The sequence below is a fragment of the Chenopodium album genome, chromosome 21, assembly GCF_948465745.1.
Source record: "Chenopodium album chromosome 21, dcCheAlbu1.1, whole genome shotgun sequence".
NCBI lineage: Eukaryota > Viridiplantae > Streptophyta > Magnoliopsida > Caryophyllales > Amaranthaceae > Chenopodium > Chenopodium album.
In genome coordinates this window covers 14,165,883-14,182,561 of record NC_137854.1, presented here as the reverse complement: position 1 = coordinate 14,182,561, position 16,679 = coordinate 14,165,883, and the positions used below count along the sequence as shown (strand labels likewise).

General features: G+C 35.9%; 1 protein-coding gene across 1 annotated transcript; it reads left to right on the top strand.

Annotated features, from left to right (window-relative positions):
• The first annotated feature begins 523 nt into the window (after nt 1-523).
• On the top strand, nt 524-14,737 carry LOC145602905 (zinc finger protein BRUTUS-like). Its single transcript, XM_081659053.1, has 14 exons — nt 524-982; nt 2,876-3,085; nt 3,233-3,427; nt 3,512-3,873; nt 4,798-5,023; nt 5,561-5,729; nt 5,862-7,088; nt 7,210-7,381; nt 7,472-7,693; nt 7,786-7,923; nt 9,621-9,855; nt 9,961-10,020; nt 13,558-13,629; nt 13,717-14,737. The coding sequence occupies exons 1-14, from the start codon at nt 668-670 to the stop codon at nt 13,855-13,857; spliced, it is 3,744 nt and encodes a 1,247-aa protein (XP_081515179.1). The 5' UTR covers nt 524-667; the 3' UTR covers nt 13,858-14,737.
• The last annotated feature ends 1,942 nt before the right edge of the window (nt 14,738-16,679 follow it).

Sequence of the window (16,679 nt, the reverse complement as noted above, 5' to 3'; positions counted from 1 at the left end):
TAATAAGTTGATGTGCACATACACTCATTTAAGCTACGTGTCACAGAAATTTAAACCCTATTAAAATACATTTAACTCATACTTCAAGTAAATCAAAATTGTGTTAAAAGAATTTGAAATTTTAACTGTAGCAACACCTTCAATGGGAATGAGGATTTAGATTTGACCTGACCCGAAAACTTCTAATAAGGTGTAACAACACTCTCACGTGCCAATACAACGTTTGTTAGTGCTTGGTAGTATTAGCAATAATATGGTGGGTTGAGTAATGGTGGTTGGGTGGTTGGTTGGGGCATGTAGAAGATCTCTCGAGTGGAAGAGGCAAGAAAACTTGAGAAAGGACCGTGGTGGATACACACTCACACGTGCCTAACATACGTGTCCCGCAATATCTCCTTACGTCCAACATCTCTTTATCACACCTTGGCAAACTCCTTCCACGTGGACCCACTTTATACTGTCTTCTTCTTATTACCCTTTTTCAATCTTACCACCAACATCAAAGATAATTCATTCATTTTCCCCAAATTATTTTTTTTAAAAAAAAAAAACAAAATCCTCTTTTCTTAGGAGAGAGAAAATTCGTTTCATTCATGAATTTTAGGGTTTTTGAATTCGTTAATTGTTGAAAATTGATTCAGGAAAAAATTCTGGAGAATTTTCAAAAATGGCGACGCCATTAACGGGAATTGGACACAGAGATGGAGGTGGAGTTGCGATAATGGCAGGTCCTGTTAACGCTGTAGATCCTTCACCTCCGAATTCGTCGTCTTCATCTAAAGCTTCGTTGAAGAATTCAGCTCAGAAATCGCCGATTTTGATTTTTTTGTTCTTCCATAAAGCCATTAAAGCCGAGCTTGAAGGTCTTCATCGAGCTGCGATTGATTTTGCTACTAATCATGGGAGCGATATCGAGCCGTTGCTCCAGCGGTATCATTTTCTTCGTTGTATTTACAAGCATCACTGTAATGCTGAGGATGAGGTAGGTGCTGGTGTTTTGTTTGTTTGATTTTGTTTATAATTTTGTCGATTGCTCCAGTTTTCGGGTTTTGAGGTAGAGTTTGGATGATTCTGAGATGTTGTATTCGTTTATTCTTTATTAATTGCTTTTTTTGGGTATGTTTTTCGGAATTTAGGTTAGTGGAATTGGAATAATGGAATATACTCAGTACGCAAAGCATCTTGTTTATGGTTGATTAGCTTGTGGAATTACGAATCGTTGTTGCAAATGTTGTAACCGGAATACGGATTGATAGCTTGGGAGAATGGTGATTGGTGTTGGTGTTGTAGAAACAAGAGTGTAATTTAGAAATGCTGATTGGTGTTGTAGCTTGAGAGTAAAATTACGCGGTTGCACTTACTCACTAGGCAAGGTTTCGTGTATAACTGTATATGGTTAACAAATTCGTGTAATGTCGTTGCAAATCATGTATTGTGAATAAGGATTCAGCAATAAAGAACTATAAGAGTGGTATAGATATGCTAATTGGCTTTGTACGTCCAATGTGAAATTATGCACCGGCACTCTCACTAGGCAAGGTTTTAAGTTTATCGTCGTTGCAAATTGTTTATTTAGAACACAAGATCATCAATGAGGTAGTTGAGTGTAAGAGAAAAGAAGGGAATGAAGAGATATGAAGAGAAAATTGTAATAAATTCATGGTTTTGAAATACTAATAGGCCTTTTAGCTTGATTGCATGTGTTTAGAGTATATGTATTTGATGATGCGGTTGATGTACTAAGCTGCATATTTTTCTAATTTTGTCATAGAATGTGTGGTATGAGGACGAAATACTCGTGGTATAGAATGGAGCAGGACTAGTGTTTGCAGCTGTAAAACCTTTCATCATATTTATGTGATGTAATCTCTTCTGAGTGTTTACTAGTCTATCTTAGGACTTCCTCAATTCCTTTTTGTTTTTGTTTTTGTTTTTTTTTTTCCCTTACAATTTTGGCAATTGATTTTCACAATTTCACTCCCATAACCCCACAAACGTACTTATTCTTTTGCCACATCCTTACATGTTCCACCTGCAACCCCACGTTTCATTCTCTTTCTTTTCTTAATTCTTGTGCAATTAGTAAAGGTCAAGAACATTAAAGAACAAAGGTACTTAAAATTTGGAAACTTGGCACAGTATTGGGTGATTCTGCCTGTTCTGGCTTTGTGAAGTATCTCAGATCTTGTAGTTATGAAATTTTGGAAAAAATTGCAGGCTGATAGATCGCTTCGCAACCTTGTGAGTATTTGTGATTTTGCATATTTAGGACTGGGTGGTAATAATATGTGGTCCAATTTTTTTTATTTTATTTATTTATTTATTTATTTTTTTTATGCATTTTTACCTTATAAGAATGCTCAAGAACTATCTTAGTCTGGTGGACATGGTGGAGTCTTGTCACATTAGAACTTGTCTTGACCAACTAAGTTATTTGGCTGTACTGACATTGGAGTTTGAGTCATATATTAGTTGTGTTTTATTTTTGTTTTTTCCCTTACTTCTCTCTCAGTGATTCTTAAAATCCTAAACACACTAGGCGAGTAGGGTTGTCAATGGCTTCAATGTGCAAAGAGCGAGATTAAATTAATGGTCCAAATGTCCAATAGAATGGGGAGAGAAAGAGCACAAGAGGTGGACCAATGAGTAGTGTTTCCGGATGAAAGAGATGGATTATTGGCTCTCCAAGTTCTAAATCTCTCAGTACTAGTAACTGAAACTCTTGGGACGGGGAATCTAAAACAAGGATTTTAATATGGCAAAGGAACATTCTTTCCCTTTTGTTTTTACCTACCATCTTGACATATTACTTTTTACATGAATCTAAAGCTAAAGCTGGCATTAAGGCCTGTCATAATTTTTTCTGAATTCACAGGTCATCTTCCCAGCACTTGATATTCGTGTAAAAAATGTTGCTAGAACTTACTCTTTGGAGCATGAAGGTGAAAGTGTACTTTTTGATGAATTGTTTAAGCTGTTGATCACAAAAGTACAAGATGAGGAAACCCACCGTAGAGATATAGCTTCTCGTGCAGGAGCTCTCCAAACATCAATTAGCCAGCATATGTCTAAGGAAGAAGAGCAGGTGCTGATGTACTTTCCGATCAAAGATATCGATAGTTCCCTTCCCTTTGAAGGATAGACACTGTTTAAATTGCTTGGGAATGGGATTTGACATTTTCTATAATATATATATTGCGATGCTTATTCCAATGTGTGTGCTTTATTTCAGGTGTTTCCGTTGCTTATTGAAAAGTTCTCTTTTGAGGAGCAGGCATCATTAGTCTGGCGGTTCCTATGCTCTATACCTGTTAATATGATGGTAGAGTTTCTCCCTTGGCTTTCATCTTCTGTTTCCACTGATGAGAGTCAGGATATGCAGAAATGCCTCCGCAAAATTATTCCAAATGAGGATCTTCTTCATAAGGTTAGCATTTGAGCTATACTACATAAAATTCTTCCGCTATTTTAATGGCATGTTTGCTTATATATTTTTTTTTTGAATATGGAGGTTATTTTCACCTGGATGGATGGACCTAAAATGGATGAACTTCGTACAAACGGTGGTTCCACGGTGCAGTGCTGCATAGACTCTAAAACATGTGCTTCAGTGGGGCAAGCCAAAGGTTCATCCTGTGCTTGTGAATCTTCGCAGGCTGGGAAAAGAAAACGCATCAAACTGAGTAGTTCCATTGCAGATTCAGATCTTAGTTCCCCTATAGATGAGATATTACTGTGGCATAAGGCGATAAACCGAGAACTTCTTGAAATAGCAGAAGCTGCTAGAAAATTGCAGATAAATGATTCATCATCTGATCTAACTGCATTCAATGAGAGGCTTCACTTCATCACTGAAGTTTGCATATTTCATAGGTAATCAATGTGTGTGTCCATTATACAATAGACTGAACTAATAATCAAATTTTACACTTGGAAGTTTCTTCTTAAAGATTTTCCCAACAAAAAATCTGTATAAAAAACTTTGTACCAATGCTAAGTAAGCTGCATCTGAAGATTTTACTTTGATAGCAACAGAAGACAGTTTCAGAACTTTATTTTCACTTATGCTTGAATTTTACCTCCTGTCTATACCTTTGTAAAAAGGGAAATCTTTCTCTATGTAGGTAGTTTACATCCATGAAGCATGTAAAACCGTTGTTACATTTTTCAGACCCTTCACTTTTTTGGGGAGTATGGCACTTTTTTGGGGGGTATGGACTATGGAATGGTTAGGTGGGTGGGAAGAGGCTGATTCAATACGAATTTGAGATAGGGATATTGGTACACAGCATGAGAGAATAAACTAGCAAAAAATGTTTAAAATAAACTTCCTGGGCAACCCTGTTTTTTTTCTCTATTATCCAACTTCCAAGCAAGATGTTGGATCACACCATTATCCCCTCTTTTTTTTTTTTTTTTTTTTTTTTTTTTTTTTTTTTTGGGTAGAACCATTATCCCCTCTTCAATAATTAGTTTCATGGGGATTTCATGGTTTACAAGGGTGAATCGTGAATCATGTAGTTATTTAATGTCCTGGTGGATGTTCCAGTTGCTTCAGCAAAACTGTGTACTGTATTTATTTAAAATCCCTTTGTGCTCATTATTCCACTCATAATTTTGTTCCTGCCCTGTTTACTTTGAAGCATTATTGAATTGCACTGATCTATGCAATGCTCATCCACTGGGGCCCCATTGTCCCTTTTTATCGTCATTACTCATTAACATTGTGCATGTAGCTTGATGCTCACTATTTTCTGCTTCCAAGGCGTGACATGTGCTTTAATTGTTTTCTTACAGTATTGCTGAGGATAAAGTTATATTCCCTGCGGTAGATGCAGAACTGTCCTTTGTGCAAGAGCATGCTGAAGAAGAAAGCAAATTTGAGAAAATCAGATGCTTAATTGAGAACATACAGCTTGCGAATGCAGACTCATCTTTAGGCGATTTCTACACAAGACTATGTACTTATGCTGATCAAATAACCGGCACCATACTAAAGCATTTTCATAATGAGGAAATTCAGGTTTGTTTGTTGTAAATAAAGTCTAAGCTTACAGTGTGTTGATGTTGGGTTTTCAAGTGTGAAAGAAGATTTATGGAAGAGACTAAACTGATCAGATAGGTGATCCCATATATAAAGTGAAAGGGGGTTTTGGGTGATAAATTTCACTTTCCCAAAATACCCCTCTCAATTTTTGTCTTTCTTTCTTTCTTTTTTTTTTTTTTTTTTAAAAAAAAAAAAAAAAAAAAAAACCTACCATCTTAAAAAAAAACTAACATCTGGAAAAAAAAAAACTTCTATTTGAAAAAAAAATAGAGAACTAAACTTGATAGATTCACACGCACGAATTTGCGTGCGTCTCTTAGCTTGTAAAGATAATGTCCAAAAGCTAAAGTAGCTCAATATTGTAGTTATTGTTTTTGTGGAAAATTACATTGCATTGCAGATTGAATGGTTTGTTTGCATTGTGTTGGTCAAAATATTAGGTGTTTATATATTCATTCTGGTCACTACACACACTCTTCTTGATTTTTCATGGGTTACATCTTGAAACACCAGGTACTTCCACTAGCCCGAAAGCTATTTAGCCCACAGAGGCAAAGAGAACTTATGTACCAGAGCTTATGTGTGATGCCATTGAAATTAATTGAACGTGTATTGCCATGGCTAGTCAGATCTCTTAGTGAAGAAGAAGCAAAGTGCTTTCTTAAAAATATGCATATGGCAGGTGATATTACATTTTTGACATTTTGTATTTTACAGTATATCATAATATTGTCTACTTCATATTCATATTCCTGTAGAAGCTGCGTGCAATATGCTTACTTCTCATTTCTTAAACCTCTTCTGTCTAATGCAGCCCCAGCTGCAGACGCTGCACTTGTTACACTTTTTTCTGGTTGGGCGTGCAAAGGTAGTAAGATGAATGTCTGCTTGTCCTCAACTGCAATTGGTTGTTGTCCAGCTAGTCTGTTGAATGGGGAAGATGATGAACACCCTGTTGCTAGCAAATGTACTCCGTGCTTATCTAATGGGGATAGAGCAGCTGTCACGCAACATGATGATGAAAATCGGCCATCCAAGCGGAGTAACATGGCATCAAGAGAAGAGATGATTGATTATCTTGAAGAAAGAAAAGCAGGTGGCTTCCAGAGGTTATCCTGTGGTACTCAATCCTGTTGTGTTCCTGGTTTGGGAGTTGATAATGGTCATTTGGTAGTGGGTTCACTAGCTGCTGCAAAATCTCTCCGTTCCTTGTCTCTCAGTCCCACTGCACCCTCTTTGAACTCAAGTCTTTTCAATTGGGAGACTGAGATAAGCATTTCAGATAGTGGGTCTACTACAAGGCCTATTGATAATATTTTCAAATTTCACAAAGCAATTCGTAAAGACTTGGAGTACTTGGATGCTGAATCTGGAAAATTAAGTGAATGTGACGAAGCATTTCTTAGGCAGTTCAGTGGGCGATTTCGACTGTTGTGGGGACTGTATAAAGCACATAGTAATGCGGAGGATGACATAGTGTTTCCAGCGCTTGAGTCCAAAGAAGCTCTTCACAATGTCAGCCACTCTTACACTTTAGATCACAAGCAAGAGGAGATGCTTTTTGAGGACATATCATCTGCATTATCTGAGCTTTCACAACTTTGCGGAGCATTGAGTAGATCTAGTGCTGCTGAAGCTCATCTTGGATATGATTCCAACACTGGTGTCTCAAGTGATGATTTGAAGAAGTACCATGACCTTGCCACCAAGCTTCAGGGAATGTGCAAATCTATAAGAGTAACTCTTGATCAGCATGTTTTCCGTGAAGAGCTTGAGCTATGGCCTCTGTTTGATAAACATTTTTCTGTGGAGGACCAGGATATAATTGTTGGCCGCATAATTGGTACCACTGGAGCAGAGGTGCTTCAATCTATGCTACCATGGGTAACTTCTGCACTAACTCAAGAGGAACAGAATAAGATGATGGACACGTGGAAGAATGCAACCAAGAACACTATGTTTAGTGAATGGCTTAATGAATGGTGGGAAAGAGCTAATCCCTCTCAACAATGCTCAGCATCAGAGATAAGTTCTGCGCAAGGTTTGGTTCTTACCTACAATGCATGTATAAAGCTGCTGACCAGATCCTTTATGTATGTAATTTGATAAACCTGTGCCTTAAAATTTTTTGATTTTTTAAAAAATTTCTATAATTTCTTCAGGCCATGATGTGTGCGATGCTTTAGACTCCAGTGATCAAACTTTCAAGCCTGGATGGAAAGATATTTTCAGAATGAATCAGAATGAATTGGAATCGGAGATAAGAAAGGTCTCTCGTGATTCAAGCCTTGATCCAAGAAGAAAAGACTACTTGATTCAAAATTTGATGACCAGGTTTATTTCGTTTTAATTGCTGTATCAATTTCTATCGTGGAGCTTTTTGTGATGCTAATTTATTTCAGTTTTTTTCGGTTGTAATATTAGTCGCTGGATCGCCGCTCAGCAGAAGTTTTCTCATGGAGGTATAGGTGAATCTTCTAATGGTGATGACCAGCTAGGATGCTCTCCATCATATCGGGATCCTGAAAAAAAAATCTTTGGATGTGAACACTACAGAAGAAATTGCAAGCTTCGAGCTGCCTGCTGTGGAAAATTGTTCGCATGTAGGTTCTGTCATGACAAAGTTAGTGACCACTCCATGGATAGGTATTTTATCTTATCCTAGCTCTTGCTCCACCAATATTTTTTTATTTTATTTTTTTGGGTACTTACCAATATGCTACTTTACTCCCGATCAGGAAAGCTACCTCTGAAATGATGTGTATGCGCTGCTGTAAGATTCAGCCTGTTGGACCGGTTTGCACAACACCTTCTTGCAATGGACTTTCAATGGCCCAATATTATTGTAACATCTGCAAATTTTTTGATGATGAGAGGTAAAAATGCATGTACTGGACTTACCTTTGCCTACTTTTTGGCATATTTGTGAAGTTTGGATTCAAGCTGCTATTTGTTAATTTTTTTTAATTTTATTATATTTTCGTAACGGATTCACCTCTAGCCTCTGGGCATGTCGGATTTATTAAACTATTACTATCATTCTGGATGGAAGTCAGGATCATAATTAAATGGCCAGAATGTATTGTAAGCAAGTCAAATACTTTGATAGGTTTTTAAATTATTGTACCTCGGGTTTCTTAGGCGTAGTCAATATATAGTGCTTCCAAATGCAGTATAGTATATTCTTATAAATGTGTGTGATCAACAGCTTAAGTCAGCAGTTGGTACTTGCAGAAAAGAGGCAATTTCTAGAGAGCTAGCAATTTAACTAATCATATTGTCTTAAATGTCTGTAAAGTCATATCCATAGTGTCTTCAGAAGTGATTGTATTTGAAAATTAGTTGTCTTGAAAGTGTAAAGGACAATGCTTCGTCATGATATTATTAGGCTTATAATGTTTGGACAATTAAGGAAGCAAATAATCGCAGAAAGTGAATGTATCTTTTGTGGGTAATGTACTTTGCGACAATACAATGAATGAGCAGGCAAAGCTAGGTGATGATGAATCTCTTATAAGTGAAATGATTGACTTAGAGTTGGATGATTGTAAAATCCAATTTGGGAGATTGCCCAGGTGTATAAGAGATGCAAAACCACCAAGGAGTATGAGAGATGTGAAACTGCAATGTGTGTAAGTGAGTCTAAGGCAGATGACCAATTTCATGTGACTATGTGAGTATTCTGCCCATAGAGGAAAATTCGGAATGCCTTCAAAGGGGATGAAAACAAAAATCTGTGCTGGATTTGGGAGGTTGTTTTAAGTTGTTTGTGAACCAGGATTTAAAAGTTTGTTGCTTAAAACATATAACATATATAGTGACTAGTATGTTTGAGTGAAGAGGACTTTTTGGTTTTGCACTGTTGTATCCTATTCTATATTTTAAGAGATGATTGGTGGATTATGGTGTCTTAGAAGGGGCCAGTGCTACCTATTCTCTAGTTCTCTCGGCAACAATAATACACTTGTGGACAAGACTAGGTAGTAAATTTTCTAAATATGCCATCTTTTTTTTTGTTTTTTTTTTTTTTTTGAAGGGGAATTTGTACCCATCTATATAACATTAGTGCCTTACTTTTAGTAACACTGGAAGATGTTTTCAACATGAGTTGTATTGTGCTTCTTATGATCCTGTCTGTGTATTACTTTACTGGTCTGTCTTTGTAGTTTTAAGAACTGCTAACTTAAGAGGTATGAATATGATGCATTGCCAGAAAGTATGCAATTAAATAATAAATCATAAGGGTCTTTGTAGTTTTATTGACTGACTTGAGTTTACTTTTCTGTGTTGGAGAGTTTTTTTTTCCTTTATGTTGTGTTCCAGTGGTGCATTCCTTCTCTCTACAGTCTAGACTTTAGCCATATGGTCGATACAGAGCAACTTATGCATAAGATGATGTAAATTTGTAGATTATGGGGTTATAGAGTGTTCTTTGTTTCAGTGGCTCTATACTACTTCAAAGCTGGTTGTGCAGGATTTGCATTTTTGAATGGCAGAATGTGTTTTTAGTGGCTTGGAGTATTGCAGCTATTTTTATTGATAGTCTTCTTTTTTCTACAAATCTTGCCTTCAGGAGCGTCTATCATTGCCCCTTCTGCAACTTGTGTCGAGTGGGGAAAGGGCTTGGCTCTGACTTCTTCCATTGTATGACATGCAATTGCTGCCTGAGTGTGAAGCTAGTCGATCATAAATGCCTTGAGAAAAGTTTAGAAACAAATTGCCCTATCTGCTGTGACTTCCTCTTCACATCAAGTGCATCTGTTAGAGCTCTTCCTTGTGGCCATTATATGCATTCAGCTTGCTTTCAGGTTGGTGGATGGCAGAATTGTTTTGTTACTTGGTTTCCATGTTCAACTTATTTAATAAATATGATGAATAGTGCTTGAGTTCTCTCCTCTTTGCTGTGATGTCAGGCTTATACTTGCAGCAGTTATGTCTGTCCGATTTGTAGCAAGTCATTGGGAGATATGGCGGTGAGAATGTTATTTATGCTGTCGTGCATTTTATAATATGCAATCTTTATTTATTTGTTTGTTGAATCATGAAACATGCTTCATGAATTTGCTACAGAAGTATCTGCCACTTATATTTCCTGAAATCATTTCCTGTACTGCATAACTACCAAAACTCACTTCCAAGTGAATATAATAATGAAAACAGAGTATATTAGTTTATTTATACAGTATAATATAGTAACTATGTTTAAAGCTGTATAAGATGGATAATATTTTATTGATTAACCTTAATAATCATGTAAGATAGTTCTGAAACATTATAATTATAATACAAATGCAATGTAGAGAAATGAACATGAAGGTGATTAGGGCATAACATGTCTTTTAGCACATTAATGATATATTATTGTAAAGCCTTTAATAACTACTCCTAAGAATTATAGTATGAAATTGTGGTGTATGTTAATGATTTTTCCATGTGGTTGACTATTTATTTGAAATTTACATGCCTTTTTACCTTTGACCAATTGATTACAATTGCAGTATTCTTTTATTACTACCTTTGTCCCAAAAAGGATACACTCACCTTTGCACGAAGTTTTAGGTGTTACATGGTTTGGTTATCCATTGTTATTTATTGAAATAATAGATGCGGTAGAATGTAGTTTTACCTTTTCTGTGTGTGAGCAACTTGAATTGGTGAGTATGGGACTATATCTAGCAAAAATGACCTATTTCTACAATCCATACCAAAATTGACTTGTCTCAACTATCCAGTCCAAAGTTAACCCACCGAAATCAAACTTAATTTGTTTTCTCTATAAGCTAATTTTCTATGTACCTGAAATTGACCCAACTCAAATGGACTCAACCGGTGCCAAAACTTTCCTCCCAAATTACTCACACCCATTGTAGTTAACCTTAACGGAATAACCCTTTTACCATCTCTAGCAGTGACCAAATTTCTTAGTTGTAAGAACTCTAGGTCCTTTCTTGCAAATTTTTCAATGGTGTAAAAGAGGTCCTTGCTTGCAAATTATTAATAGTTGTAGCTAGAAGCTTACCAATGTAGAGCTACATTAGATGTTGGTTGGGTGAAACTACATAGGTCTACAAAGCTATGTAGTTTCACAAATCCCAAAGCATGTGCTGTCAAATTAAACAAAGAAATTGCATGTATTTTTTTTGGGCAGTAATTTCTCCTTTTTTTTTAAAAAAAAAAAATTGATGTAGTAACTTGCAATTGTTAAGTTTGTAGCTTAAATGATGTAGTTTGGCAATAATGATGTAGCAAGCCAAAGCTGCATCCACAATGCTATCCATTGTGGATGCTCTCATTAATATTTTAACAGCTACATCCCTTGTAGCTTTGGCTTGCTACATCATTATTCCCAAACTACATCAATTCAAGCTACAACCTCCACAATGACAAGCTAACCTTTTGTAAATTTAGTATTTACATGTTACCAAAAAAAAAAAAAAAAAAAAAATAAAATCAATGCCAAAAAAAAAAATCACACGTATTCTTTTATACTTGTATTGGACAACACATGCTTTTGGGCATCATGAAACTACATAACTTTGTAGAGCTATGTAGTTTCACCCGGCAACATCTAATATAGCTTCACATTGGCAAGCTAGTAGCTACAACTATTGAATAATTGCAAGCTAAGACTTATTTTATACCGTTGTGGTTGCTCTGAGGGTCATTCTTAAAATGCAAGTATAAAGAGTTTTCAGGAACAGAAAAATAGGAAAGTGTAAAGAGTATTATTGGACGGAGGGAGTAACTTTTTACATAGGCTGTTACAGTGTTGAAAAATCAACATAAACAACAGTTTCTCTGTTATACAGCTATAAGGACTGAAGATAGAATGATGAGAGATAATTATTGAAATTATGGAATATGGAAAATGAGATAAAGCCTTTCAGCTACATCAGAATTCTGAGTTTTTTTTATTAAAGACTAACATAGACACCTTCGCTTGCAGTAATTGACTAATTGTGCAGTTCAGCCCTTCGTATTTTCAAAAGCAAATTCTCATCAGAAATACAATTACTTTATGCAAACTGTCTTTCAAAACTCACTGTTGTTAATGTTTTATGTGTACATTTTTAAGAGATTTTAAAATTGAACACTCCATATTAAACAATCTTGGTAAAACTTTATCGACAACCTGCTTTATGCAATAGCTGAAATGCAAATAAAATATTCTACTTTTGAATTGGCTTTAAATTTATGATGCTATTACTGCTGCTTTAAAATTGAATTTTAAACAATCTTGGACGGGGTTTTCATACTCTGTTTCTCTCTTCCTCCCCTTTTTAGATTTTATTTTGTTCCTAAGGTGTGCAAAATGTTATTGTTCTCTTCATTCTGAGTTTTAACATTTTCATTATTGATCATTTCTTTTCTCACTCCATGTCTACTTTTAGCTTTTTACTGTGATAAAGAGAAAAGAAGTATATGCAACTTGCTGCAATTCTGATGACAGACATTTGTGCCAAGGGCAATTCTGATGACAGACATTTGTGCCAAGATTAAGTAGAGAATGAAGTCAGTCTGACATGTTTGAATTTATACAAGCACAATCTATTGAATTCAATTTGGAAAATCCTATGTATATTCTTCAATTTAATAGCTTTACATTTGGAGGGTTTCTAGAGGAAAGTAAAGTTGCATTTAAAATTATTTATTGAAACAACCTCTAAGGTTAATTTGCTACAATTGAAAGTAGAAGGGTGGATTGCACAAGTAGAACTAGGCTATATTCTCTTAGGTGGGGCGCTTGGTTCACAAATTGGTATGGCTTGGAATCAGGACTGAAACCGACATCTCTTCACTTTGTTCATAAATTTTTAAATTGCTAGGATTGGACCATTATTTTCTTATTTTGGTTTTTATTACCCAAAATCTATAATCGTGTATTGATAAAACTATGAAAATTTGATATTTGCAAACTGTTAAAACAAGATCCCACATGATAATATTTTCCTCATATATTAGTGTATATATACAGTCAAAAGTTAGAGGGATCCAACTAGACCAGACCAAACCAAACCAGAAATTTCAGAGTAGACTCAACCCTAGTAGGTTCATATTGGAGAACAAAGCCCTAGTCTGGTTGAATAACCACTTTGCTGCCTGTTCTCCCCACCCAATCTAGTTTATATACAGTGGGCTCTTCTATTCGTATATGTTTAGATATTGAAGGCTTTTTCTCCCACCTTCCCCCACCCCACCTCCCCCCACACCACCTCCTCTTACTCTTGGAGAATCACTCACAGATGCTGGCAACAATCTGTTTAAGGTACAGCAAGTTTTCTTTTTCCGAAACGTGCATGTTAAAGGAATTGAGATCTGACAGCTACTTTGTTCATAAATTCTTAGTCCTTTTTCTTTCATTAGTAAAATGACGTTGATGGATAAGAATGTGCTGTCATTAAGATCACTTCGTTGTGGAATCTGGCAGGTTTTTTTTTCCTGCTCTATTGTTTTTGTCACTAACTAGAAAATTTATGTTTTCTTGCTCTTACGGGGTTCCTCTCATGTAGGTCTATTTTGGAATGCTTGATGCTCTGCTGGCTTCTGAACAGTTGCCTGAAGAATATAGGGATCGTCACCAGGTGAGGGCATGAACTAATTTTAATATTATAATATATTATTTTTAATGTTCTTTGCCAGTTGGGTTCATAAAAAAATTGGTGATTCAGGACATACTTTGCAACGATTGTGGTAAAAAGGGAACTGCACGGTTTCATTGGCTTTATCACAAGTGCGGATCATGTGGATCATACAATACCCGTGTCATCAAAACTGGTCTGGTCGACACCGGCAGTTCAACATTGAAATAACAGCAATATAGGTGTCCATGTGGGTTGCTATACTGTATATATCTTGGCGGCGGTACATATAAAACTTCTTTATTCTTTTTCCTCCCTCTACTCTATAATGTTGTAGTTGAAAAAAGGGGTGGTGCGGGAAGGTTAATTGAATTGCTGTAGTGAGCAATTCTAAGATTTCAAAATTTTTGGCCAAAGTAGGCAAGATTTAGACCGTCTTGCAGTTCCACGATGATTGCTTTTCAGCAAATTTGCAGAATCGAGTACATAGTACACACGTCCAATGAGGAAAATACTACTTTGATACTGTGTGTTAACTGATTGTTTTTCTTTGATGAGATTTGGGGCAGTTGCAACTCACAAATGCACAAGAGTAACATTAAGAGAGCGTTTGGGATGTTCTTTGAAAACAAGGGTGTTTGGAATGTGGATAAATGGTGCAAGGGTTATTGGGTGGGATGAATATTCTTCAGGTAAAGAACTGCTTCATTCAACCCCTAATTTTTTGCTATAAGCAAGTACTTGTTTTGATCCCATATCTTAAGGATTTTAAACAACTGCTTCAAATACAATGTTCAGAAGAACAAAACTCAACATCCACGAACTTATTGGCCAATGGCAATAGGCATTTTGCACGTACCATATGTATAGTCGTTTTTTGTGGATTCTCGTAACCTTGCTGTAGAAAGTGGTATGCGCAATTGAAGTGGATAGGCGTAGCATTTTCCTTATTTGGTATGTATTGAGATTTTATTTATCACTAGGCCGGCTAACGCGCTCAATGCATGCGTCATAATTAGCCATGATCGGCAAATTCTTTCGATTTAGCGTTATGTTATAACTTTAGTTATTAGTAGCATTGAACAAATATATTTAAGAGTTTAAATGTTCACACACTATTTTCAAGAGTTACAAAAATAATTAACATTAATGAAGGAAAATACATATGTAATTAAACATTTTAGGGGCATCATCGTTTCAACACTATTCATGAAAATGTGGTCATACTTATAAAGAGGGTAAATATGTAAATAAATATTTTTAGGGGCATTATTGTCTCAACACCGTTCATAAGAGTTTACTCATAGTACTAAATACGGAGAACTAAGCTACTTTGATATGCCTTCGTGAAATTTTGAGTTTTTGCTACCACCAAAATACCCTGTTTTGACTTTTGTTACCTATTTTTGCCACATCATCACTGAATTAACCTTAATCGTTATGTCATGTTACCGAATTAACCCACATTACTTCATAAAAAATATAAGGTTAAGGGGATTCGAACACCCAACCACTTATAACCAAGTTCATTATTTAACCATCCTAGCCCATTATAAGCATGTTGTAAATATAAAAAAGAAATGTACATAAGTGTAAATCACATGATTTAATTATTAAAAAAAAAAACACATTCATTTAAAGAAATAAATAAAACGGACATGTAGGCGTTCCCCATATAAATTATTTTATAAGGTGGATATTGAATTACTTTGACAGCTTGAGTCTTTATTTCCTATTAATAAAAAAAAGGGGGGGGGGGGGGGGGGGGGGAAAGAAGACTACCTTTACTCTTTGTTTCATTATAGCAAAATTGAATTGCCAAAGCTAGCTCTATACTGTATAAATAAGATTGTGGAACTAGTTATTTATCATTACAAATTATGTTTTGGGTTAGATTTGAATCTATAACCTCTACCACATACATATGCACTTACCATCTCAATCAACTTTTATTAGTGATTTAAAATTTAACATAAAACTATATATTCATTTCATTTAATAAGTAAATTAGACGAGGTCTTGAACATGTGACTTTTGAGATGAAATGTGGGATATAAACTGTCAATCCATAACAACTTTATTGGTTAATATTTCAAAAAAATTATGAGAAATTCTCATGATTATATATAACTAATTAAAAGGGTGATGCATCCTCTTTCTCATATAATTGTTTATATTAGTTGACCCGGGGCATCGCCTGGGCCGAAATACTAGTTTTATTTTATATTTGCTACCTCTTTTTTTTTGACAGCTGAAACAAAGGGAATCAATCCCCAATATTAGAAACACTAGATAAACAATGAAATAAAGGCAGTAAGCTGTTAATCTTATGAATCCACATCTTTCCTTCCTGCAATTCTGAATTTCTTCCCTGCAGCCAACGCGCAACTCTTGTGTCTTGACAACAAACTTGCAGATGACACATGTGGTTATTAAGAGCAGCCTGCATTCCATTATAAATGGCACATAGTATGCTCCTAGAGTTGTCATCCTGTGAGATGAAGTCTTGGCTCTGCACAAAGTTTTGACCAGCACCCTTCAAGCTCCAGGCCCAGCCCTTCTGACCACCTTTGAGCTTCAATTTCTGCATCACCAGCCTTAAGGTATTGCAAACACCTACACCAGTGATCAAAGAGTGATTATGTTGGTTCTGCACACCTACATTGCAACTGGTACCAAACCCCGGAGGGTGATCATGATCCTGTTCCCGGTGTTGACTCTAATGTTGTTCTTTATCAGCATTCAATTCCTTCAAGCATGACTTCCTAAGTGCCAGAGTGACTTTATGCTCCATTTTTTTTATTGCTCCCCACGGGTTTATACTTGAGCTTCTGAAAATCACAGCATTTCTGGCTTCCAGATGCATTCCAAACCTGCAATAAAAAGATGATAACTTCCTTCCAAACCTTTATTTGCACCACTAAGAGCTCGTTGCCAGTTTTCAATCCATTCCGAAATTGGAATATTACTTTGGGAGGCCACATTGAAACCTAGATTATTGCATCCTTTCCACACGTGGCTAGTAAAGTTGCAGTCCCTAAACAAATGCTCAA

Coding starts and splice junctions, on each gene's coding strand:
- LOC145602905 (XM_081659053.1), top strand. CDS start 668: ATGGCGACGCCATTAACGGGAATTGGACACAGAGATGGAGGTGGAGTT. Junction 7,382..7,471: donor ATTCAAAATTTGATGACCAG/GTTTATTTCGTT, acceptor TTGTAATATTAG/TCGCTGGATCGCCGCTCAGC. Junction 9,856..9,960: donor TGCATTCAGCTTGCTTTCAG/GTTGGTGGATGG, acceptor CTGTGATGTCAG/GCTTATACTTGCAGCAGTTA.